This window comes from Leucoraja erinacea, chromosome 24 (genome assembly GCF_028641065.1).
Source record: "Leucoraja erinacea ecotype New England chromosome 24, Leri_hhj_1, whole genome shotgun sequence".
NCBI lineage: Eukaryota > Metazoa > Chordata > Chondrichthyes > Rajiformes > Rajidae > Leucoraja > Leucoraja erinaceus.
In genome coordinates, this window is record NC_073400.1 from 32,023,120 (window position 1) to 32,049,637 (window position 26,518).

Sequence of the window (26,518 nt, forward strand, 5' to 3'; positions counted from 1 at the left end):
TTTTACTGTTTAGTCCAATACGCGGAGGCTACCAGTCCCATCCAGTCATGGGAAACATATCGCAATACGTCAGAGTCAACACCAGTTGCTGGGTGACCTGACATTTCAGAGAGAGATGTGATCGATGGTCATGGCAAGGTGACCTTGTTTACAGTGGAGCAGACACAAAGACTTGTAGAGTTCGACAGCACAGAAACAGGCCCTTCAGCCCACTGAATCATCCTACCACAACTAAAGAGCAGTCCTGCTCTGCTATCTACCTCATTGGTGACCCTCGGACTATCTTTGATCGGACTTTACTGGCTTTACCTTGCACTAAGCGTTATTCCCTTATCATATCTATACACTGCAAATGGCTCGATTGTAATCATGTATTGTCTTTCCGCTGACTGATTAGCACGCAACAAAAGCTTTTCACTGTACCTCGTGACAATAAACTAAACTAAATTCCGTCCACACTTTTATACCAAGAAAGACAAGCCTGGAACTTTTTGCCACTTGGATAATTCCACAGACTCACAAGACAGATAATTCCACAGACTCACCACTCTCTGTGAGAAAAAGTCTTTCCTCTTCTCCGTTCTAACTGGCTTACCCCTTATTCTTAAACTGTGGCCCCAGGTTCTGGACTCCCCCAACATCGGGAACATGTTTCCTGCCTCTAGCATGTCCAAACCCTTAAAATCTTTATTTCAATTAGATAACCTCTCATCCTTCTAAACTCCAGAGTGTACAAGCCCAGCCGCTCCATTTTCCAAGCATATGACAGTCCCGCCATCCTGGGAATTAACCTTGTAAACCTACGCTGGGCTCCCTCAATAGCAAGAATGTCCTTCCTCAAATTAGGGGACCAAAACTGCACACAATACTCCAGGTGTGGTCTCACTAGGGCCCTGTACAACTGCAGAAGGACCTCTTTGCTCCTATACTCAACTATTGTTATAAAGGAGGGTCTCAACTTGAAATGTCATCCATTCCTTCTCTCCAGAGATGCTGCTTGTCCCGCTGAGTTACTCCAGCACTTTGTGTCGCACGGGTCAAGGTAGATTGGAAAGAAGGATGACAGACACAAAAAGCTGGAGTAACTTAGCGAATCAGGCAGCATCTCTGGAGGAAAGGAACAGGTGCCGTTTCGGGTGGAGATGTTTGGAGAGTCCACCACAGTCCACGGATGAGGTTCCAAGCTCCTCGGTAGCGGGGGAGAGTCAGACCCCTGGGAGAAGATGCTCCCATGTTGACTTTGCACGCTGGGTTATCTAGTACCTTTGAACTTCAAACATTTCCTGCATTTCTACCCACATTTACCTTGTTCACTATCACTGCTTAGTTGATCATTTATTGGAATTGCGGCTGCATTTCTCCCATTGCCCAGGTGACATTCTGACACTCTCCTGTTGTCGTGAGATATCCATAGGCTGGTCAGACAGAGACCAGTGCATAGTGCTAACTGGCATCAGTGGAAGAACCTTCCCTGCACAAGAGGACAAGATGGTAAAGATCATCTTCTGCGCTGGTAAGAATGACATTCAACTATATATCTGAACAATCAGAAGCTCGGTTAATGGCCTTAAACCTTGCAAACATGATGGATTTTTTAATCAATTTCTTGAACTATCCTGCACAACTCTAATCCTACCCAACCAATCACTACGAACCACACCTTGCGCTACTGTGGACTTGTTTTCTCATTGCGTATTCTCGCCCCAATGTCTTCAGATTTATTTTTCCAGTCTTTTTATTTTTCACCATCTTGTAGAGTGCTCCAGTTTTCTCCCACATGCCAAAGATGTGCGGGTTTGCAGGTTAATCGGCCTTGGTATATTGTCTCTAGTGTGTGGGGAGCCGGTGCAAAAGTGGGAAAACATAGAACTATTGCGAACCGTTGATCGATGGTCGGCGTGGACTCGGTGGGCCACAGAGTTTCCATGATATATCTTTCAATCCATTCAATTTATACCTCATTTATGTGCAATTCATCTAATGTTTATATATGTTTTTGTCTGTTGTCTGAGTCCAAGTTTTTCTATATTTTGTTTCTATTATTTCAGTGGGATTCCTGCTGTTGTTACAAGCATACAATGGTAAGCAGCATGCACTGAATGTATCCCATACCAACACCATGAATATTTATGCCGTCATCGGTCAAAGTTAATCAAATAGCTGTCGTTTGTGGCAGAGTGAAAATCTCAAATACAGGTGTTGATAGCAATTTACTGTAGATCACAGTGAATGGCGGTGCTAGCTCGAAGGGCCAAATGGCCTCCTCCTGCACCTATTTTCTATGTTTCTACGTTAATCATTGTACGAAAATACTTTCATTTATTGAGCACAATACTGGGGGTGGGGAGATTGCAACCTTCACGTGGTCCGCCCTGTTTCGATTAATGCAATCAATCCGACGGGCACAGTCAAATAAGATCAAATAGAACAAGTTGTCCGACAACTTTAGGCTGTGCACACCATACGCAAGGGGATGAAGAAGAAGCACAAAGGTACACAAAATTGCTGGAGAAATTCAGCGGGTGCAGCAGCATCTATGGAGCGAAGGAAATAGGCAACGTTTCCGGCCGAAACCCTTCTTCAGACTGAATTAAGAAGAAGCACAATACTGGAGAACACAGATAGGTGACGATTTGGTGTAAGATTATTCTTCGGAATGAGCTTTGAAGCTGGGTCTCGACCTATCCATGTTCTCCAGAAATGATGCCTGACCCGCTGGGTTACTCCAGCACTTTGTCTCTTTTTGTGTAAACCAGCATCTGCAGTTCTTTGTTTCTGCTTTCATTTACACAAAGGCTATCTGCCAGTAGAAAATGCTTCCATTTCGAAGCTTCAAATGGGTTTTCTAATTGTATTTGATAAAAAAATCAACTGACAACTTTTTTTAAACCAGTTTTAAGCCAGGACTACAAGATAGTTTGTTACTACACAAACTGGGCACATAAACGAGGAAACTGCAAGTTCCTACCAGAAGATATCAACCCCAAGTTATGTACACATCTGGTCTATGCCTTCGCTGTTATTGGCAAGAACCATGAAATGGTCCCACAGCAGACAGAGGATGAAAGCCTCTACGAGTCGTTTAATAATCTGAAAAAACGGTACGTGAATTTACGAGACCTTGCAATGATTGTTAACTTAAATGTTTAATTCCACTGCAAATCTCTTCACAAGAAACTATCACAATCAGTTGAGTGCAGGGGGATGAGGGGTGATCTCATTGAGGTGGATAAGATTATGTGAGGAATAGAGATGCACAGAGTCTCTTGCCGAGAGTGGTGGAATCGAGGACCAGAGGACAAATGTTTAAAGTGAAGGGGGAAAGATTTAATAGGAAGCTGAGGGGTAACTTCCTCACACAAAGGGTGGTGGGTGCATGGAACAAGCTGCCAGAGGAGGTAGTTGAGGCAGGCACTATCCCAACATTTAAGAAGCAGTTGGACAGGTGCATGGATAGGACAGGTTTAGAGGGATGTGGACAAAGTGCGGGCAGGTGGGACTAGAGTGGCTGGGACATGTTGGCCGGTGTGGGCAGTTTGGGCCGAAGGGCCTGCTTCTGCACTGTATCACTCTATGTCTATCTCACTTTTTGTTTAAATGAGGAATTGGTTTTCAAAATCTATGCAGGAAATTACCATCAGCTTAATATTAAATATATGTATGAACATATTGTACTGTGCAGAAATGAGTCTAAAATAATGAGAGGAAATCTCTCACGAGAAAGGTTTCCGTGGTAACCATTAAGTGTCCTGTTAAAACAGTTAAGAGTTCAATACTGAAACTAATTAGTTAGTGTTGGCAAATAGAACTTTTTTTTTTCATAATTCACAATTGCATTAAACCACTGTGGATTTATCCATCTTTAGTCATTTCCAATTCCCAAGCCTCCTTTAGTTTAGTTTGGTTTAGAGATATAGCGTGGAAACAGGCCCTTCGGCCCACCGAGTCTGCACCGACCAGCAATTCCCACGCATTAAGACTACCTTACCTATACACACACTAGGGACAGTTTACACTTAAACCAAGCCAATTAACCTACAAACCTGTAAATCTTTGGAGTGCGGGAGGAAACCGAAGATCTCGAAGAAAACCCACGCAGGTCACGGGGAGAACATACAAACACCATGCAGACAGCACCCATAGTCAGGATCGAACCCGTGTCTCTGGAGCTGCAAAAATCTGTAAGACAGTGCGGCCCAAAATTCTGATTTATTCAATTACTTAAATTTAAATTTTGTACTGGCTATAGTGGGACTTGAACTCATATCCCTGGATCAATAATCCAGCTCCCAGTCCACTCATTTAACTGTTCTCCCCGTGACCATGTGGGTTTCCTCCTCGTGCTCCGGTTTCCTCCCACTCCAAAGACACGCAGGCTTGTAGATTGAAGTCGGGTTTCGGCCCGAAACGTTGCCTATTTCCTTCGCTCCATAGATGCTGCTGCACCCGCTGAGTTTCTCCAGCAATTTTGTGTACCTCAGGCTTGTAGATTAATTGGCTTCTATAAATTGTCCCCAGTGTGTGGGATAGAACAAGTGTACGGGGTGATCGTTGGTCTGAGCAGACTCGGTGGGCCGAAGGGCCTGTTCCCACGCTATATGCCGAATGGCCTACTCCTGCACCTAATTTCTATGTTTCTATGTTTCTATATCTCTAAAACTAAATAGATATGACGAATGTACAAATATGCAGTCTGTATGGACTCCATGTAGATGGGGTTTACGTGTGTGCTTGTGTTATCCGTCTTAAATGGAATCTAAAAGAGTAACTTTACCCATCAGCGTGTTATTTATTGGGTAAAGGACATGGAAACTGTAGCTTCAGACGGAGGCTGTTCCAGCTACCTTGTGTTGTTACTTCACAGCACTTCAACGTGGGCTGGGCCATAGAAAGCACTTCAGAGAATTGTTGTACTGACCTCCAAAAATGAAAAGTTGTTGATGGAGTCAGATTTATTTTTCATGCCTTTGTGCTTTTTAAAAAAAAAAATAATGTCCTCTGATTTCCACAGAAACCCAAACTTACGAACACTCTTATCCATTGGAGGCTGGAATTTCGGAACTGAAAAGTAAGGCTCTTTCTTGAATGAAATTTGAGAGAGAGCGCTGCCTTACAGCGCTGGACACACGGGTTCGATCCCGACCGAAAGTGTTGTCCATGTGGAGTTTGCACGTTCTCCATGTGACCATGTAGATTTTCTCCGGGGACTCAAGTTTCCTCCCTCATCTCAAAGACATGTTGGATTAAAGGATACTCGGCCCTCTGTAAATTGCCCCTGGCGTGTAGGGAGTGGATGAGAAAGTGGGATCACATAGAACTCGTGATCGATAATCGGCCTGGACTCGGTGGGCCGAGGGGACTCTTTCCATTTTAGTATCTCTAAATTAAACTGATGACTGGGTCAATGACCACAAGAAAATACAGAACTATCCCAGATTGTGTGCCAGTAGATATGTATGCAATCAAACCTGTCTGCTTAACTGAGTAAAAGAGTTTAATAGATCACACTGAACTTTCGAAGACAGATAAACTGGATGTTTATTTTTATCACGTGATAAAATCCAATCATATCAGATAACAAATGAACGCATCTATCCATGTACATATTGGTTTACAAAATTAATCCTTCAAAATGCCTAACTTTCATGGATTTGAAGTTTATTACATGGGTTTCTGTAATAAATGATCTGGAGTGAAACACAAAGCACTGGAGGAACTCAGCAGGTCAGGCAGCATCTGTGGAGGAAATGGTCAAACAATTCACACAAATTCATTCATGTCATACACAAGTACTGCAAGAACATAAAACATAGGAGTAGAATTAGGCCATTCAGCCCATTGGGTGTACAATAGTGATGGAAGGAACTGCAGATGCTGGTTTACAACAAAGATACACACAAAATGCTGGAGTAACTCAGCAGAACAGGCAGCATCTCTGGAGGGAAGGAATGGATGAGGTTTCAGGTCGAAACATCGCCCATTCCTTCTCTCCAGAGATGCCGCCTGTGTTACTCCAGCTTTGTGTCTATCCATAGTTCGACAGGTTGAGCAAAGAGAAAAATACCAGGGTGCAGAATATAGTTTTTCAGCATTGTAACGTAACAGTTCCAGAGAAAAAGTCAACTGTAGCAATGAGGTAGGTTGGAAAATGGGGACAGTGCCCCAGCTTATGGAAGAAAATAAGATCAGAGTCTGGTAGTGACCCCTTTCAAGCTTCCGTATCATCTGCCCGACATTCAATCTCGTACAATAGGTGGAGCAAAGGGGGAGATAGAGTTCAGAATAGTTCTCAACATTGTAGCGCATCAGTTCCAGGGACAAAGTCCAATGTCCGCAATGGGGTTGAGATGAATCGGACAGTACTCTAGTTTATGAATGGACCATTCAGAAGCGTAATAACAGAGGGGAAGAAGCCATTCCTCAGTCTGGGAGTGGTGATATCAGGGTTATATCACTGGTATATTTGGGTCACCTCAGTGGATAACCGGTGAATGGAAAATAACAACCACTAAACCTCACTCCAGGGTCCCGACTCGAAACGTGGTCTGTCCATTCCCTCCACGGATGCTGCCAGACCCGCTGAGTTACTCCAGCACTTTGTGTTTCTCTCCAGATCGTTTATTACAGAAATAAGAAACTTCAAATACTCAAAGTCTGGCATTTTGAAGGATTAGTTTTGTGGAATAGCAGCGTACCGAGCAGCCATCAGGGGCCGTGTGTGTTGTCAGGTGGGGAATATTTCACTATTATCCATCTGCTGAGTTTGGAAAACTCAATTTTGAAAGGACTTGTAAAATTAAAAAAAGACACAAAGTGGCGAAGAAACCATATAACCATATAACAATTACAGCACGGAAACAGGCCATCTCGGCCCTACAAGTCCATGCCGAACAAATTTTGTTCCCCTTAGTCCCACCTGCCTGCACTCGTACCATAACCCTCCATTCCCTTCTCATCCATATGCCTATCCAATTTATTTTTAAATGATACCAATGAACCTGCCTCCACCACTTCCACTGGGAGCTCATTCCACACCGCCACCACTCTCTGCGTAAAGAAGTTCCCCCTCATATTACCCCTAAACTTCTGTCCCTTAATGTAGCGAAACGTAGTGAGTCTCTCAGCAACATGGAATGGTGATGTTTCGGGTTGGGATCCTTCTTCAGACGTTACAGTGGTGGGGGGGGGGGGGGGGGGGCTGGATGAGGGTAGTGGGGCATGACAAAGCCTGGCAAGTGCTAGGCAGGAAAATTCTGGAGTAATTCAGCGAGTCAGGAAGCATCTGAGGCGAATATGGATAAGTGACATCTTGGTTTGGACACTTCTACAGATGGATTGTTGTGAGGGGAGAGTGATGGGTGGATACAGGTGAAGGCATCCAGGACAGAAAGGTCAGTAGGGGATGAGAAGGGGAGTTAAAATGGTTAGCAACCAGGAACTCCAGCAGAGCCAAGAGTTCTAGTAAAAAATAAAACATCCTTCTCAGCCATTTATCACAAGGCCAGAAGCTTTATGCATGAAGATTATGCTGACTACCTCCTTCCCAAACATATTTCATGTCAGGTTCACCGCCATGGTTTCCAGTAAAGAAACTCGCTTACTATTCATTACGTCTGCGATCGAGCTTCTGAGGAAAGCGGAGTTTGATGGTTTAGACCTGCACTGGGAGTTCCCCGGCTTTAACCGCAGCCCACACGAAGACAAGCAACGCTACACTGACTTGGTCCAGGTGAGTGTAGACTTGGTTTATACTCTCTAGAATTTAGAAGATTGAGAGGGGATCTTATAGAAACTTACAAAATTCTTAAGGGGTTGGACAGGCTAGATGCAGGAAGATTGTTCCCGATGTTAGGGAAGTCCAGGACAAGGGGTCACAGCTTAAGGATAAAGGGGAAATCCTTTAAAACCGAGATGAGAAGAACTTTTTTCACACAGAGAGTGGTGAATCTCTGGAACTCTCTGCCACAGAGGGTAGTTGAGGCCAGTTCATTGGCTATATTTAAGAGGGAGTTAGATGTGGCCCTTGTGGCTAAGGGGATCAGGGATCAGGGGTATGGAGAGAAGGCAGGTACGGGATACTGAGTTGGATGATCAGCCATGATCATATTGAATGGCGGTGCAGGCTCGAAGGGCCGAATGGCCTACTCCTGCACCTAATTTCTATGTTTCTATGCGAGCTGAACGCATCACAAATCTCGAGACACAAGGAACTTGTCTGGACAAAGTTTTTACACAGAGGGTGGTGGGTGCCTGCAACGTGCTGCCAGGGGTGGTGGTGGAGGCAGACACGGCAGTAACGTTCAATAAAGAATCTGGAGAGAAACACAAAGTGCTGGAGTAACTCAGAGGGACAGGCAGCATCTGTGGAGGGAACGGACAGCCGACATTTCGGGTCGCCACCCAGAAGTGAGGTTGTAAAACGTTCAATTCATGACAGGCACATGGATATGCTGGGAATGGTGGGATATGGATCACGTTCAGGCAGAGATTAGTTTAACTTGGTATAGTGTCGGCACTGAAATACTGATAGATTTCCAAATGGAATCGGGATGCTAAAAGGTGGAGCAGTTTCCAAATGGAGCAAAGAGTTTCCATATACTCTTCACTCAGAGGGTGGTGGGCAAAGATTCTACAGCGAGCAAGGTCGACCACTCGACGAGAAAGACTGCAGTACCATCATGGGCAAATTCGTGGGTAATTTTCGGCCCCATTTCCGTAACCGGCTTCCGTCTCCGCACCAAAGATCCCGTAGCGGAGCAAAGATACTAGTGCGGAGATGGAAGCCGGTTACGGAAACATCCTCGTAAAAATAAAAGTTCTTTAGCAAAAATCTTCTCCTCATTTTCAGAATATTAATTTATTAACACAAACTGTTCCCCCGCAACGTTGATTACACTGCGAGTCGGGTCGGGTTACTGGAATGGATGAAAAAAAGGCCCACGTTCCGCTCCGTTGCATACTACATGTCAGCCCATTGCATTTAGCAGGAGTGGTCTATCTTGCTCCGCTATAGGATCATTGGTGGTGGGTATATGGAATGAGCTGCCAAAGGAGGTAGTTGAGGCAGGGACTATAACATTATTTAAAAGATATTGGGAGAGGTACATGGCTAAAAAAGGTTTAGAGGGATGTGTGGGACCAGCGTAGATGGGGCATCTTAGTCGGCATGGGCAAGTTGGACTGAAGGGCCTGTTTCCACAATGTCTGACCCTCCGACTCAGAGTGGAACTTCAGTGACAAACAGCAAAGAGTCACCACACTCCCGCCCCATCTAGCCTTCTGGTCAGCTGAAACAAAGCATCTTTCCCAAGACCTTCGGCCTCTCCTTCACCCTGGGGCTGGCGTATTCCACAGGAAATAATGCAACCTAGTCATAATCATTAATGATGAGAAACATTCCTATACATTCGCTCCTCTGTCACCAGGCAACTGAGCCGGCCTCTCACCAGCTAGAGAGTGGTCCTGACCTCCCAACCTCCTCGTTAGAGACCTTTGAACGATCTTTAATCGGACTTTACCTTGCAGTAGATGTTATGCCCTTTATCCTGTATCTGTACACTGTGGACGGCTTGATTTTAATCACCTATAGTCTAATCAATGATTGGATAGCACAGAAAAACCACTTCATTGTACCTCAGTAAACATGACCATAATAAACTAAACTAAACCGTTTGAAATCTCAATTCCATTTTGGAAATCCATCCTTATTCCCATCTGTATCTGTTCTTGTGTATGGCTTGATTGGATTCAGGTATAGTGTTATGTAATTCAATGGAATAGTAATGACCATGTTCTTGGTTCTTGGTTTCTTGGTCCTCCAAAATATTCCAAATGGAATTTAAACTGGAGGTGGTGAAGGGAGGGATTAAGCCAGAAAGGGTTATTGGGAAGAAAGAGCTACTTTAAATGTAGTTGCATCTGGTTGGGTAACTATAGTAGGGTGGAGATTATTCCATGCTTTAATTGTGCGGGGGAAGAACGAATTGCTGTATACATCTGTCTTTGTAGCTGGGATCACAAATTGGATCGAATGCCCTCGTCTTCTCCATGTTAATTATATATTCATTAAGTCCATGCCATTTGTAATCTGTCGTTCATCAGATATCATTGATGTCATCTGCCTGACAAACTCTTCACTATTTTATTAACTAATAGGAACTCCAGGAAGAATTTATAAAGGAATCAAACGAGACCAACAAACCACGATTGCTACTTTCTGCTGTTGTAGCATCTGGAATAAGAAACATTCAAGCAGGTTATGAAATAGAGAAGATTTCAGAGTACGTTGGGAGTTTATTTTGTACCTGGTGCGGCTTTAAGCTTTGAAGATGTTCATCGTAAAACTGAAAACAATGAGGAAAGACACAAAGTGATGAGTAAATCATCGGGTCAGGCAGCATCTCAAGAGAGCATGGATATGTTATGATTTGATCGAGACCCTTCCTCAGACTGATGAAGGATCCCATCCTGAAATGTCACCTATCCATGTTCACCACAGATGCTGCCCGACCTGCTGAGTGGCTCCAACACTGTCCTTGGTAAACCAGCATCTTCAGTTCCTTGTTTCTACTGAAAATAATAACCACGGCTTTGAATAAGGGCCAAGGCGTTACAAAACTATCCAATGAACACTTCAAACTGGGCAGGAGACACAAAGACATTTGCAACCAAGGAAAAATAATTGAGAACAAACTTATAAACCACTATGGTGGCAATATTAGTAATGCAAGAGGAGAGGGAGTGATGTGGTGAAAGGACCAGTGAAATGGAGACACAAGGAACTGAAGATGCTGCGATCTTGATTAAAACACAAAGTGCTGGAGGAAGTCAGCACATCAGGCAGCATCTGCGGAGGGAATAGATGTTTTGGGTCAAGACCCTTCTTCAAACCAGTGAACTGGTTGGGTTGGCAATAACTGGCTAGATGGATCTATACGGATCAATTACATTCTAATTTCCTATATAAGATTGACCAGAAGAGCCAAGGAACTGCAGAAGCTGGAATCTTGAAGGGTTTCGGCCCGAAACGTCGCCTATTTCCTTCGCTCCATAGATGCTGCTGCACCCGCTGAGTTTCTCCAACAATTTTGTGTACCTTGGAGGAACTCAGTTGGACAGACAGCATCTGTGGAGGGAATGGGCAAGCAATGTTTTGGGTTGAGACAGTCTGAAGAACATCATCTGTCCATTCCCTCTACAGATGCTGCCTGGCCCGCTGAGTGCCTCCAGCACTTATGTTTTGATGAAGATTGAAAGATAACCGTGGTAAATGCTATTGTCAATCTTTGCAGCCGTGATATCAATGCCTGCAATAGCAACCTCCTTCAGTTCCATTCTCAACTAGCTGTTGTTTTTTGCAGACACATGGACTTCATCGGTGTGATGACCTACGAGTTCCATGGTCCATGGGATCTAAAAACTGGACCTAACAGTCCACTGTACAAGAGCTCTGATGACTATAATGATGACAGATACTTCAATGTAGTATGTACTGACATCTTTCATGATTTCAATTTACATCATTTCTCCAGTTCTCTAAAGTTTAGTTTAGTTTAGAGATACAGCGTGGGAGGTACAGTGAGGCCCTTCAGATCGCTATGTCCATGCTTGACTGGCGATACGCTAGTTCTAGCCTACACACGAAGGACAATTAACCTACAAACCTGCACGTCTTTGGAATGTGGGAGAAAAATCACGCGGATAACATACGAACTCCATACAGACAGCACCCATAGTCAGGATAGAAACCGGGTCTCTGGTGCTGTCAGGCAGCAACTCTATCGTTGCGCTACTTTGCCAATGTACATTTGGGAACACAGAGAATGAATGAATGAACGAATACTTTATTGCCACATGACAAGTCACAGTGAAGTTATTTGTTTCTGCATACGCCAGGTATGCAAAGAGTGGCCACATAAAGTGCAGCAACAAAGTTACAAAGTATCCCGCCCCACGCCCTCCTTTGTTCTCTCCAAAATGCTGCAGCTGGAATGTGTGGTGGGATCGGGACAAAGCCTGGAAAGTGATAGGTGGATACAGTTGAGGGGAGGCTTACTGGTTACTACATGGTTGGACAAAAGCCCAGAGATGAAAAGACAAAAAGTGTGAGATAAGGAGATAAGCATAGAAGAGTCAAGAATTGTGAAGCCAGAGGAAGAAATATATTTGAAATGGGAGAAGGAAGAGGAGAAATGGGTGTGTATCCAGGCGGGGCACAGGGAAGAGAGATGGGGTGGTGAAAAAAAAATGGAAGTGGGTGTTAGTAGACTAGTTACCTGAAATTGGAAGTCAATATTCATTGCATAGGGTTGGAAGATACCCAGGCAAAGTCAGTTCCAATGTAATCCTTTCTCGTAGGAGTTTGCAACAAATTACTGGAAGCAAAATGGAGCTCCGGCAGAAAAGCTCTTGGTGGGATTCCCAACGTACGGACGGACATTTACTCTCTGCTCTGCCGACAACAAGCCTGGTTCTGCAGCGTGTGGACCTGGCACTCCGGGGAACTGCAGCAAAGCCGCTGGCATTTTAGCATACTCTGAGGTACGGTGTGACTGCAGTTTGACCCTACTATGAAAGGGAATGCACTTCAATTATCACTACTAATTGCCACCATCACTAGCAATCGACACATTAGGCCCCTCTTGGAAATATGTAGATTTATCATAGCAACATCTGCATGAAAAGACATTTGGGCAGGTACATGGATAGGAGAGCTGGGAGGGATATGGGCCAAACGCGGGCAGGTGGGACTAGTGTAGTTACATAGAAACATAGAAATTAGGTGCAGGAGTAGGCCATTCGGCCCTTAGAGCCTGCACCGCCATTCAATATGATCATGGCTGATCATCCAACTCAGTATCCCGTACCTGCCTTCTCTCCATACCCTCTGATCCCCTTGGCCACAAGGGCCACATCTAACTCCCTCTTAAATATAGCCAATGAACTGGCCTCAACTACCCTCTGTGGCAGAGAGTTCCAGAGATTCACCACTCTCTGTGTGAAAAAAGTTCTCCTCATCTCGTTATCCCTCATCATCTCCTCATCATCTAGTTGGGACATGTTGGTCGGTAAGTTGGGCCAAAAGGGCCTGTTTCCACTCTATGATTTACTTATCACAGTGACACAGTTCTCATAGAATCATAATTACACAGCACAGATACAGCCCTATCGGCCCAACCTGCCTATGCCAACCAGAAGCCCCATCTACGCCAATCCTGCCTGCCCGCCTTTGGCCCATATCCCAGTAAACATTTCCTATCCATGTACCTGTCCAAATGTCTTTGAAATCTTGTTATTGTGTCTGCCTCAACTACCTCCGCTAGCAATTCGTTTAATTTACCCACCACCCTGTGTGTGAACATTTCCAAACCCTCTATCTTCTTCCATAAACCAATTGTGTATCCAGGGAGCAAGCTCACTCTGGCTTCCATGCGATCTAACCTTATAAAATGGAAATGTTATCATTATAAATTTACCAAAACAATTATCATAACAGTACCTCTCCACCATCGAAGGGATTGACAGGAGGCTTTGTCTCAAAAACGCAGTCAGCATCATCAGAGACTCTCATTTCAACCCTGCCGTCGGGAAGAAGGTACAGGAATCTGAAAAACCATGACCTCCAGGTTCAGGAACAGCTTCATCCCAACAAACATCAGGCTCTTGAACACTGCAACCACCGACTAAACTAAGAATAACATATTGTCTTGGTTACAGGAAATTTTTGCTTTTGTTTTTACACAAATATTGCCATTTTTTAGTTTATTATGTTATCTATGAGTACTGTGTTTACAGACCTGATATGTTTCTGCAAGTAAGAAGGGTCTCGGCCCGAAAGCATCACCTATCCATGTTCTATAGAGATGCTGCCTGACCTGTTGAGTTCCTCCAGCACTCTCTGAAACGTCACCTATCCATGTTCTCCACAGATGCTGCCGGACCCGCTGAGATACTCCAACAAGCTGTGTCATTTTTAGATTTTCATTGTTCCATTGTTGGTATTTATGAAAATTAAACACTCTCGAATCTTGAATGTCCAGTGAGGTGGAGATAAAATAACAACTATCAACAAAATAACCAGGAACATTTACATCCTCCCTGTGGAATTCTAGTAATATTAAAGAGGTCACCCCTCGTAATACATTTCCAAGGGGACACGGGCTGCATTTATGTAGCATCTTTCACTCACCGTGAAGCACTTTGAAGCAATGATAAAGGTCTTTGCTATTATTACAGGTGTGTGACTTTTTGAAAGGAGCCCATAAAGAATGGATTGAGGAACAGGAGATTCCATACGCATACAAAGATGATGAGTGGGTTTCTTATGACAATTTGAGGAGCTTTGAGAAGAAGGTATGTATTTTTTTGGAACATTTATTGCATGTTCCTGATATATCTTGTATAATGGATTGCAGATGTGCAGTTTACATGGTCTCCTTTTAACTGTAGGGAATTCTTCCAAGTGCTCCAGTTACATAGAACAGCACAGCACCAGACCCTTCAGCCCACAATCTCCGTGCTGGACATACCAAGTTAAACTCTCTCTGCCTGCACATTATTTTCCTCCCGTATCTGAAAAATTGCTGCATGAGGTGGATTGGCCACTGTAGTTAGCTACCATATAGGTGGCAGGCAGGTGGTGATCAGTATGCATGTGTGACTCAATGGGCCAAATGGCCTTTTTTTTTGTATGTCATGAGAAAACCAAGAGAAAATGAGTCCAGCTGGGCTATATAATGTGCACGGCAGGTGGTTTCAGTTGGCCAAGATATTTATTTCTTGAGAATGTGAAACCAAAACTAGTTTCAATGTTGATAACATTAAGTAATTCTCAAGAAATATATCCATCATTCTTGGACTTGTGTTAAAAATTATAATTTATCCAAATGTTTTTCTTTGCAAGGATTGAAAAAATGTGGCCATTTATTTATTGCTATACAGCAACGGGTGAACAGGTGAAACCCCTCACCTGTGTTCACCTATCACCATGTTCTGTCCTGCCCCTCATCTTTTCCCACTTTTGTTCCTGCCCCCACCCCCCCGTGCAATATGTCCGATAAAGGGTGCCGAACCGATACGTCACCAGAGATGCTGCCTGACCCGCTGAGTTACTCCAGCACTTTGTGTCTTTCTTTAGTACAAAACAAGCATTTGTAGTTCCTCGTTATTGCCCTTTAAGAGGATGTTCCCACTGTGGCGGGAAGTTTTGTCTCAGGCAAGGTTAAACATAGTTGCAGAAGCAAGGTCAGAAGATGGAATGAAGATTGAGATCAACCATCCACTCGCTGAACATGTGGACTGGACATGTTTGTTACAGAGCCTCGTGAATTCATGCTTAATTTATGTAGTTTATGTATAAATTATGTTTTGTGCATTGCCTGAATCTATGTAACTGTGATGCTGCTGCAAGCAAGATTTTCATTGCACCTCTACCTCACTGTATTTGTATCAGTATTGGTTAAATCTATCTGATCTCCAGGCTACCACCTAAACCAGTCCGATTTCTCGGCTACTAAACATTTTAACCGCCCCTCCTCCCATTCCCACACTGACATTTCTATCCTGGGCCTCCTCCATTGTCAGAGTGAGGCCCAGCACAAATTGGAGGAACACCACCTCATATTTCGCTTGGACAGCTTTCACTCCAGCGGTACGAACATTGACTTCTCTAACTTCAAGTAACCTTGCTTTCCCTCTTTCTCCATCCCTCCCTCTTCCCAGTTCTCCGACAGTCTTACCGTCACCCATTCCTTCTCTCCAGAGATGCTGCCTGTCCCGCTGAGTTACCGCAGCATTTTGTGTGTATCATTGGTTTATTATTAGAGATATACAAAATGTAGGAGTAACTCAGCAGGACAGACAATATCTCTGGAGAGAAGGAATGGGTGACGTTTCGGACGTGTACTGAGATGCAGAGAAAAGCTTTGTTAATGTGACAATAAGCAGAACGCGACTTGACTTTTTGATTTTAGAGATAACAGCACGGAAACAGGCCCTTCCACTCACCGGTTCTGCGCTGACCAACGATCACCCCGTACACTAGCGCTATCCTACACACTAAGGACAATTTTACAATTTACAGAAGGCAATTAACCTACATCCTTGGAGTGAGGAAACCAGAGCAGCCAGAGAAATACCACACGGTCTCAGGGACAAGGTACAAACGCCTAACAAACAGCACCCGTGGTCAGGATCGATCCCAGCTCTCTGGTGCTGTAAAGCAGCAACTCTACCATTGCACCATTTTGCAGCCGTATTGCTTAGGTAATCGGACAGCAATCAAGAACAATGTTTCTCTGGCAGTTTGTTTTGTGGCTTTTGGGGCTAATGTAAGCATCTAGAAATAAGGAACTGCACGAACTCAAGGAAATGAACCTTGGTCTCCATGTGACCTTGCATGGGGTCGGTCTTGTAAATCTGCAGCTAAATATTAATTATTAAATAATCTGGATTAGCGAGATGATTTGCAATCTAGGATACCTATTAAATGTTAAATTATTTTCAGGTGGAATGGTTGAAAAATAACAGCTTTGGGGGTGCAATGGTATGGACAATCGATATGGATGATTATGAAGGTACTTCCTGTAACCAAGGACAATTCCCCCTTATTAATAAACTCAAGGTTATGCTTTCGTCAGGTTCTGGACCCACGGATGAATCGTCAGGTAACTAAATTACATTTCCATTTGCATTTCAAATCAAGATATTTACATTTTCTATCAAATATTTAAGCATTAATTATGCCATTATAATCATGCTGTCTACAAAACCTTTCTGGGTATGCAATTTTGAAAATAATGGACATTTAATAAAATTAAAGAGTTTATTATAAGTTAATGCAGGAGGGAGACATGAGATGGAAGATCACAGCACTACAGGTGCTTGGAGTTCTGAAACAATAACAGAAAGTCGTCGCAGATCAGCTAGCATTTCAGATCTTGCTCCATTTATCAGAATCAGGAAAGTGACAAAACAAGAGAGGAGACAAAATAAACTGCAGATGCTGGATTCTCGAGTAAGACAGAAAGTGCTGAAGGAACTCAGTGGGTCAGACAGCATCTGTGGGTCTGTCCATTCCCTCAACAGATGCTGCCTGTCCCACTGAGTTACTCCCCAAAAAGGGAGAACACAAGTTAGTTTTCGGCAGAAGACAAGCTCGGAGAGAGATGGAAATATCTTGGCAACCAAATGAGTTAATACAGCAGTTTGAAGCACATTTTGCTTCCTTGTCAATATGGGCAATATCGTTAATAGGTAGGCTCTGGGATATGCACAACAAGCCCGGGGGAAGTGGGAGGTTCACTTGCTGTTCACGTTTAGAGATACAGCGTGGAAACAGACCCTTTGGCAAACAGAGTCCAAGCTGACCAGCGATCATCCTGTACACTAGTTCTGCGTCCTACACAATTAACCGACAAACCTGCATGTGGGAGGAAACTGGAGAGCCCAGAGGAACCTTAGTGTGAATGGGTGATCAGTGGTCGACATGGACTTGATGGGCCAAAGGGTCTGCTTCCATGATGGATCCTTCAATCAACAGTGGAAATCCCAAATCTTTTTTCCCCCACCTACATGTGGTAGTGTGGGAATTTCCTGCAGCTCCCGGAACACAGGTTCAGACCAGGAGAGGCATCTTGAAACATTATCATCAGTGAGCTTTGCACCATCATCATGCCGATAATGGATTAAGGTTACGCGTGAAGATATCGGTGTAGAGTTAATCATGTTGCTGTTCGTACTTTCAGAGACAACACCACTGCCCATTTCTTCATCAGATTCACAGGTATCCGACCCCTGCCCCAATCTGGAATTTTGCGGAGGTAAAAAGGATGGTAACTATGCAGTGGAGTGTACTGCGGACAGTTTCTATCAGTGTACCAACAACGACACCGAGATTCTAACGTGCTCCAGAGGTACTTCATACAACGCGGGCAGAGACAAATGTGTCTGGCCACCCAGGTTAATTCCAGCCATCAATTTGGCAGACAGTAACTTTTGCAAAACCAAGCTCGACGGTGCATATGCAATCCCGGTTCCCTCGTACTACAAATGCAAAGCTGGGCAGATGCGCGTGAAGAAGTGCTCCTCTGATCTACTCTACGATGCAGTCAGCAAGAAATGCATCAGTGCAAACACATTTAGTGACTACGATGTGTCCTTCTGCAGTAGTAATGAAGATGGGACCTATCCCATCCTTGGCAGACCAAACAAATACTATCACTGCCTGAATAAGGATACCAATGTAGGGAGCTGTCCCAAGGGGAGCTTCTACAATAATTTCTGTAAATGCTGAATCTAGCGTTACGTTGAAAGAGCAATAAAACTAATTTTGACAGTTGAACTCATTTCATTGGCTAGATCTTTGTGCACTAACACAAAATAACGTGAGTATTTCTTGGTGTAATAAGGAACTGCAGATTCTGGATTAGACCAAAGTGCTGGAGTAACACAGCGGGTCAGGCTGGAGAAAATAGATAGGCGACTTTTAAGGTCAGGACCCTTCTTCAGTCTGAATTGAGTCATAGTCACACAGCGTGGAAATAGGCCCTTTGGCCCAACTTGCCCACACCATCTATACTAGTCCCACCTGCCTGGCCCATATCCCTCTAAACCTGTCCTATCCATGTACCTGTCTAAATGTTTCTTAAATATTGCGATAGTACCTGCCTCAACTACATTCTTGGAAGCCAGCCAGTTCCAACCTTAGTGTGAAAAAGTTACCCTTCAGATTCCGATTAAATCCCCCCCCCCCCACAAACTTAAACCAAAGTCCTCTAGTTCTCAGTTCCCCTGCTTTGGGCAAGAGACTGTGCGCCTACCCGATCTATTCCTCTCATGATTTTGTACACCCTCATCCTCCTGCGCTCCAAGGAATAGAGTCCTAGCCTGCTCAACCTCTCCCACTCACCGAACCAAAAAGCTATATAAAATCGACAAAATCATCGTAGCTTTGTACAAAGGAACAATAAATACAACTAGTTCGTAGTTTGAAAGCAGCATTTGCTTACCCAGAAGAATCAAAGCTGGAAAATACGGATGAAACGAAGGAACAGCTGCTCAGCTACCAACAATGTTTATGGCGAGTGAACTATGACCTGGGCATGCGCAGTCGCAATACCGAACTTGCTTATTAAACGCCATCAAACATTTCTCAGCCCATCTGGCCAACCGTTCAATGTTATGGGGGGGGGGGGGGGGGGGGGGGGAGAGAGAGAACAAAGGGACTGCCTCTGATAGGTAGTTCTCTCCACTGTTGGCCTGCTCTGCAATTTAAAACACTTATTTTCTCCATTTATAGTTTTGTTGAGGGGTTCCCGAATGGTAATGTCAAGAATTAAATAAGCTTTCAACCTCCTAAAAGTTCACATTTATTGTTAAGATTTCCTACAATCTGGAGGTAGGATAAATAACTTTTCCAAATGGGAACAACATGAGAGGTGGTGACTGCCCAAGAATTCAGTTATTGAATGTTATGCAAGTAAATATTTCACACACCACAACTTAAAATTGTAGCAAACCAGCTAAAACCATCTTACAGCTGCAGCACAGTGATGGGGGAATGTGGGGGGGGATAAATTACCAACCTCATTGCTCCAATAACAGTAAACATTTGCCCTGCAGGTCGCAACGCTCGAAAAACCATCATCTTAATTCATTAAACATATCACTCAGTTCACCAGGCTTTTCTCACTGTATACAAAATCAACTCCACTTTTTTGGATACTTATGAAAGTTAATTCATCTGATCGTCGGCATATTAATGTATCAAATTGGATCCTGACTATTTCATCATACACCTGACACTGAATAATCGACGTGTAAAAAAAAGTTAGAGTATAATTACTCTCCAGACTCAACGTATTTCTTCTTGGTGGATTAATATTTTTGAGAATTAGAATTCATACTTACTGAATCGGTTCAAGTTAAACAGAAATGCACGTCATTTCTCATACAAAGGTGACTGTTATTCTACTGAGATACAAAGGAAAGTATAACAGAAATAAACAAAATATAGAAATATTGTTAGAACAAAGAACACATTTACACTGTTAACAAAATATACCAGGCATATACCAAGATGGATTGAAGAAAGACACAAAATGCTGGAGTAACTCAGCGGAACAGGAGAGAAGGAATGGGTGACGTTTCAGGTCAAGACCTGTCTTCACACTAATCTGAAGCAGGGTTTAGACCCGAAACATCACCCATTCCTTCTCTCCTGAGATGTTGCCTATCCCGCTGAGTTACGCCAGCATTTTGTGTCAATCCTCAGTTTAAACCAGCATCTGCAGTTCCTTCCTACACGCACCGGATTATTCTATGAAGTCCTTCCAAGTTTTTAAAAATGTATAAACCATGAGATAACTTAAAATTATGATGGAAATCAAAACCAATACAATGTTATTTTGCAACCGGTACAGTCAATGAGTGAGATCTGCATAGGAAGGCAAACGTTTCAATGAAAACCTATTATTGCCAGCACTCTCCCCAAAGTGACTATATTCTCTCCAAGTAGAGAGCCAGAACATTTTTCTCAGGATGGAAATGTCCAAGGCTAAAGGGCATAGCTATAAGGTGAGAGGAGGAAGTTTAATGGAGATGTACAGGGCAAGTTTTTTGTTTACACAGAGAATGGTGGCCCTGGAATGCATTGCAAGGGTGGTGGTGATGGTGGAAGCAGAAATGAAATTGGCATATTAGAAGCTTTTAGATACGCTCATGGAAGTGCAAGGAATAGAGGGTTTTGTATCATGGACAGGCAGATGAGATCAGTTTAACTTGGCATCATGTTCAGCACAAACAATGTGAGCAGAGGGGTCCTTTCCTGCACTCTATGTTCTAAGTGTGATTTATCTGGAGTTAAAATCTAACACTCGCAATATCTGAATTTTTTTGAAGCACAATGCATTTTCCTGAAATTGTATTTAAAATAAACCCCATTAAACATAAATAATCTCAGAGAATATAGTTAGTCACTGACGAGTTGACACTTGCACTTGGTTCAGTCCGAAACACCCCCTGCATTGCAATGTACATTACACAGTAGACTGGCAAACATTTCAATAATATGATTTTACAGGACAGCATCTGTGTAACAAAGTTATGACTGCAATCCTTCAAAAGCCAATGCAAAGCAGATGGTCTTCAATTCTGGTCAGAGTATTCTGTGCAGTTTAGAGATGTGTTTATTGAAAAATAAAGCCCACTGGAATCAATATTGATAAAGAAGAAACAAATAAATGAACTACGAGTAATTCGCCTAAAGTAGTTGGGATTGGGTGGTTATGGTCCATAAGAATGATGACAAGAGAGCAGACACTGGAAAGTGGAACAAAACAGCAGAAGAACTCAGTGGGTCAAGCAGCACGAAGCAGAATCTCAACCCGAAATGTCCGCTTACATCCGTTGCCTCCACAAATGCTGCTTGACCTGCTCATTTCTTTCAACATAAGATGGAGGTACTTTGTGAATTCATAATTTGGACATGAGTATAAAGGGATTAACAATGCAGTTTGTAGAGAGTAGTGATACGAATAGTATAAACGAGGAACTGCAAAAGACAAAGTGCTGGAGTAACTCAGCTGGTCTGGTAGCATCTCTGGAGAACTTGGATAGGTGATGTTTCAGGTTGGGACCCTTCTTCAGACCGAATGTAAGGGGCGAGGGGAAATAGTCCTAATTTGCCCAGGGGCCAAGTGCATTTTCAAGAGATATGGATAAGAATGGGGGGGGGGGGGGGGGGGGGGGGGGGGGGGGGGGGGGGGGGGGGGGGGGGGGGGGGGGGGGGGGGGGGGGGGGGGGGGGGGATGTACTTAAAAGTACCTGAAATTAATGCAGTATAACCGTTAAGATTTTTTTAAAAGAAATGTAATTTTTGCAATTTGACTTAAATCTCACATTAGCGGCGAGGCTGTCCACCAGATACAAGGCAAGTGTGAAGTAGCAATTCTACTAGCAACACAATGGCACAGCTGGAAGAGCCACTGCCTCATAGGACCAGTGGCCCTGGTTCAATCCTGACCTGTGAACATGAATATTTCCTCTCCAGGTGTACCGGTCTCCTCACACTTGTCAAAGACATGTGGGTTCTATAAATTGCCCCATGTATAGGTGGCTAATGCAACTTGTGGTCGGTTGAGGGAAGTGTGGGGAAAATAAAATAGGTTTGAGGCTGGATGCATAATGGTCAGCACAAACTCAGTGGGCGAAGGGCCTGCTACTGTGCTGCATCGCGACAAACCCCAATTAAACCAATTGAATTTGGCTAGATGCTGCAGAAAATGAGGCTTTAGATTGACAGATTTAAAATCTCTAAAAGAGTAACTCAAGGATGATTAGGATCGTAAAATGCAAAAGCTCTTTTTACAAGACCCAGACACTGATGCACGTAATCGAAAGATTAATTCTTAATTTCAGTAGTCTGCAGGTTGCAATTGCAATCACAGCAAGGCATAGCCAGGCTTTGGAGAGTGGACAGAGGAAATACAAATACAAAGAGGCCCAAATAGCTTTCATCACAAAAATTCATATTAAAAAAGTATTTAACATTACAGTAGGATGAAACAGCAGATAGACAGAACAGTTTCTGACAGAATGCCACCAATACAAAATTAAATACAAGACATGCAGTGGTGAGAACAAACAACTTTCATTTCTTCATCATACTGCTAAGGAATCACTCAAGAACAGTAATGCAGGCAAAACTAAATCAAAATTTAAAACTTTAGAGATGGTGGAACAGGGCAGCGAATGTGATTATTTATTTACTAAGAGATAAATGCCAACATGAACCATTGAGCCAAATGACCATATTTTCTTGTAACTTCCATGTATTTACTACATTTCTACCACTATTTACTCCAGCTCAAAGCTTTCTCATCCGCTCCAGATGTCCCAGGTCTATCTCCCTATCGCTTCCCACTACTCCTGGGCAACTTTGAACATACTAAATATTTCACAATGGGGGATTTGCATTATTAATCGAAATCAATACCCGAACTTGAGTCCATTAGCTCAACCTGACAGAGGCGGGAAAATAAGGATTTCCTGCCACAGTGAAGAGAAGAACGTCCAGAAATTAGAGCTATTGCAGTGAAATTCAACAAGTACTTCAAAAGGATTTTTTTTTTACAATTTGAGGTAACAGAGAAAGTAGACAATGGCAATAAAGAAGATACACTTTACCGTAAATTTCAAAAAATCTTCGGTAAGCTACAGCATAATGAATCAATGAACAAAGTCAGAGATTGAGAAATCGAGGACAGGCAGCGCGATGGATTGCTAGCTAACTTCAGGACAGAGAGAAAGAGTAATTGCATGATGTAGAAACAAGGAACTGCAGATGCTGGTTTACACAACAGGAGACAAAGTGCTGGAGCAACTCAGCCGGTCAGGCAGCATTGCAAAGGTTAGTTATTCAGTGGAAGGTGGAATACTTGGACCCTGCTGTTGACGATTTACATCGAGAATTTAGACTCTGAATTCAAAGACACTGTTTCTAAATCTGATTGATATCAAGTTGATTACATATCCAATGCTGAGAAAGACTGCAAGAGTGTACGAGTAAACATGGAAAATAAGTTCCAACGATATAAACGTAAGTATCTATAGGCAGGTCACTTACTCCCCCAAAGATACTAGTCTCTAAGTGGGGTATAGTTTTGGTATTCAATAAGAATAGCACCGCAGCTTAGCAACACCCTAAAGTAAAAAAGCAAACAAGTGAAAAGGGTTTTGTTTGACAGACGGAGGATTTAAGAGTAGTGAGGTTTTGCCGAACCCGCGTGAAACCTTGGTCAGACTACATTTAAAGTACTATGTACAGTTCTTGTCATATTATTAAAAAGGGTTTGAGGCACTGGAAGATTACAGAGAACATTTACAAGACTACCAGAAAGGTGAAGGAATATATATCAGCAAAGGAAGTGTAAACTGGACCGCATTTCTCACGAAAAAAGGTTGAGAGGTGACCAAATGAAAAGGTTTTTTGTTTAATTCTGAAATACTTTGGATAGAGAATATGATTTTGCCACTAAGAAGAACTAATGGTCAACGCTACAATAACACCAACAGGGAATTTAAAAAAGTCTTCTGTACCAAAAGAGTGGTGGGAATGCAGAACTCGCTACTGTCGGGAGAATCAGAAGTGTACAGTATAGATGTTGAGAGATTTAATAAGACAAGAAAAGATTTAAGTGAAACATAAACACAAGCATGGTCTGATCAGGCTGAATGGCCTGTTTTCTGTGCAGTTGTAAATAAACTGTTGGTAGAGACCTAGCACTCGACATTCCCAGCCTATATTTAAGGACCTGGACAGCAGGTGCCGACTTAGACGTAAAATAATTATGGAGCATGTTCATGAAAATCATCAACATTACACAATTGATCTTATAACAGAGGCATTATTGGCTGCGTGCCTTTAAAGATGATTTGAAAATCTATTCAGCTGGAATTCTGTGTAGAAGATGCTAGACTGAGTCATCACTGTAGACATATTTACAAGATATTCAGTGTGTATATTCATTTACAAGATATTCAATGGTTTTACTATATATAACATATTGTCCAAAATGACAAAATCAACACACATACCATCAAAACTGGTACTTTCTATCCTTTTCTTGTTTTCTGCCAAAATATTTTTCTGGACTGTAATCTTGTCCTTTTCCACTCTTTTCACAATAACCACTCCAAGAGTCTATATTTCTAGAAGGGTATCTGGTAGAGTCACAAGCACTTTCTTGGCCAAAGCTGTCTCTGTGATCTTGGCTTCTGTCTGAGTGGTGATCTTCATGAGGAGAATATTCACAACGAAGCCTTTGATGGGGTTTTTGCCTATCTTGATTATAATCCATTTTATTCTCTTGATAATGGCCATCACTGGAACACGGACTCCTGGAACGTTCTCTCACCGATCCACTTCTCTCCCCAGATCTGCGATTTTCTCTGTGCGTTGAATATTCATGCTCCCTTATGGAGACATAAGATGCAATCTCATTTGTACAAACCATTTACTGTATTTATATGCCTGAACATTTTAGTTTAGTTTACTTTACAGATACAGCTTAGAAACAGGCCCTTCGGCCCACCCAGTCCGCGCCGACCAGCGACCCCCGCACATAAACACTATCCTACACACACTAGGGACAATTTTACACTAATACCACGTCAATTTACCTACATGCCTGCACGTCTTTGTAGTGTGGGAGGTAATCGAAGATCTCAGTGAAAACCTACGTGGTCACAGGGAGAATGTACAAACCCCGTATAGACAGCACCGGTAGTTGGGATCGAACCCGGGTCTCCGGTGCTGCAAGTGCTGTAAGGCAGCAACTCTACCGCTGCGGCAACGTGCCACCCTTTCTTTCTTTTCTTTCATACTTTTTCATGACTTTCATACACTTGGCAAATTACCAGGATGCACATCTTTAATCACTGATTTTTACCAAGCTATGGACAATAAAATTCAGTTCAAATATAAAAAGAAAATTTAATAAACAATGTGTATTCTACAAGAAATATAAATTACCGTAATCCTGAAGAAACCTTTTTAGTTTCTCCCTCCTGCCGCTGATTTGCAGGACAATTTAACGTTTCGTTGTCCTCATCGTTTGCAACTGATTTTGACTTTTTAACGAAAGAAACAAGCCGAAGGAGACTCCCAAAATCTTCCGATGAGTCATCTGAAATAGAGTGGCAAAAACGTTCTCAGAAACTATTTATTGATTCACGTTTGAACAAAAAAATTATGGATATGAAAACATGAGGCAGAGGTTCGCCTGCACCTCCTCCAACCTCATCTATTGCTCTATTAAAGGCCATTTTTATACATTTTGGTTTCACCATGTAGAAATTACAGCTGTGTTTATACAGAGTCCCCCATTTCTTGGCGATCGCTTCGTTCGCATTAACCTACCTGATCTCCTGGTGGCCCCAGCACTTCAACTCCCCCTCCCATTCCAAATCCGAACTTTCTGTCCTGGGCCTCCTCCATGGCAACTTTCATTTACACGGCATTGCTGTGTCCCAACCATTTTGGTGCCCTGAAATGGGGGAACTATGTATAAACACTGCTGTAATTTCTACACGGTGAAACCAAAATGTATAAAAATTAAAATCTGACAATGTGCACTTTAACCACATGTGATTTTTTTTTTCTATTACAAATCTCAAATTGTGGAATACAGAGGCAAATAAATAAATGACGGGTCTTTGTCCCAAACATTATGGAGGGCACTGTATATACCTAGCATTATCCTTGTTTTCAGATCTGCAGCATCTGTAGTTTTTTGTTTTAGGTTAGTATTTAGTTGATTGAGAACTTACCTTTGCTCTTGTTATTACTGGTTAAAATAAGCTCTTTTGTCTCGAGTTCTTTTGTGATCGGCCTGCTTTGAAGTGTTACCTGAAGATCTGCTTCCCTGTGAAATAAACAGCCTTAAATTAGCAGGATTTGAGAGTTCAATTTGCAGCAGGGTAAGTGGTGCAGGATCCGAAATGCTGGACTGAGGGTGCA

At 42.9% G+C, this 26,518-nt stretch overlaps 3 protein-coding genes across 7 annotated transcripts in view; 1 reads left to right on the top strand and 2 right to left on the bottom strand.

The window, feature by feature from the left end:
• LOC129708931 (acidic mammalian chitinase-like) overlaps positions 1-19,946 on the bottom strand; it is a 45,615-nt gene extending 25,669 nt beyond the window's left edge. The window contains exon 1 of the mRNA XM_055655005.1: positions 19,909-19,946. The gene's annotated coding sequence lies outside the window, so the exon portion shown is untranslated. The remainder of the gene's footprint in view (positions 1-19,908) is intronic.
• On the top strand, positions 835-18,310 carry LOC129708929 (acidic mammalian chitinase-like). Of its 2 annotated transcripts, none has more exons than XM_055654996.1 (11): positions 835-1,513; positions 2,049-2,081; positions 2,894-3,101; positions 5,012-5,068; positions 7,564-7,729; positions 10,156-10,280; positions 11,361-11,484; positions 12,358-12,540; positions 14,236-14,352; positions 16,505-16,664; positions 17,745-18,310. In XM_055654996.1, the coding sequence occupies exons 1-11, from the start codon at positions 1,489-1,491 to the stop codon at positions 18,290-18,292; spliced, it is 1,746 nt and encodes a 581-aa protein (XP_055510971.1). In that variant the 5' UTR covers positions 835-1,488; the 3' UTR covers positions 18,293-18,310. The 2 variants fall into 2 exon arrangements, with proteins under 2 accessions (XP_055510971.1, XP_055510972.1); XM_055654997.1 differs by having other exon boundaries at positions 17,775-18,310.
• The window catches only part of LOC129708930 (cleavage and polyadenylation specificity factor subunit 6-like), a 33,918-nt gene continuing 12,920 nt past the window's right edge, over positions 5,521-26,518 (bottom strand). The window contains exons 7-10 of one of the 4 annotated variants that reach the window (XM_055655002.1): positions 26,329-26,423; positions 25,532-25,685; positions 24,595-24,972; positions 5,521-5,736 (exon numbers count right to left, since the gene is read on the bottom strand). In XM_055655002.1, coding sequence (XP_055510977.1) covers positions 24,597-24,972; positions 25,532-25,685; positions 26,329-26,423 — 625 coding nt within the window. In that variant the 3' untranslated portion in view covers positions 5,521-5,736; positions 24,595-24,596. Of the gene's footprint in view, positions 5,737-19,573; positions 19,972-22,505; positions 24,973-25,531; positions 25,686-26,328; positions 26,424-26,518 lie in introns of those variants that run through there. The other 3 variants (XM_055655001.1, XM_055655000.1, XM_055654998.1) reach the window with 3 other exon arrangements.

Coding starts and splice junctions, on each gene's coding strand:
- LOC129708929 (XM_055654996.1), top strand. CDS start 1,489: ATGGTAAAGATCATCTTCTGCGCTG. Junction 7,730..10,155: donor GCTACACTGACTTGGTCCAG/GTGAGTGTAGAC, acceptor ATTAACTAATAG/GAACTCCAGGAAGAATTTAT. Junction 11,485..12,357: donor ATGACAGATACTTCAATGTA/GTATGTACTGAC, acceptor CCTTTCTCGTAG/GAGTTTGCAACAAATTACTG.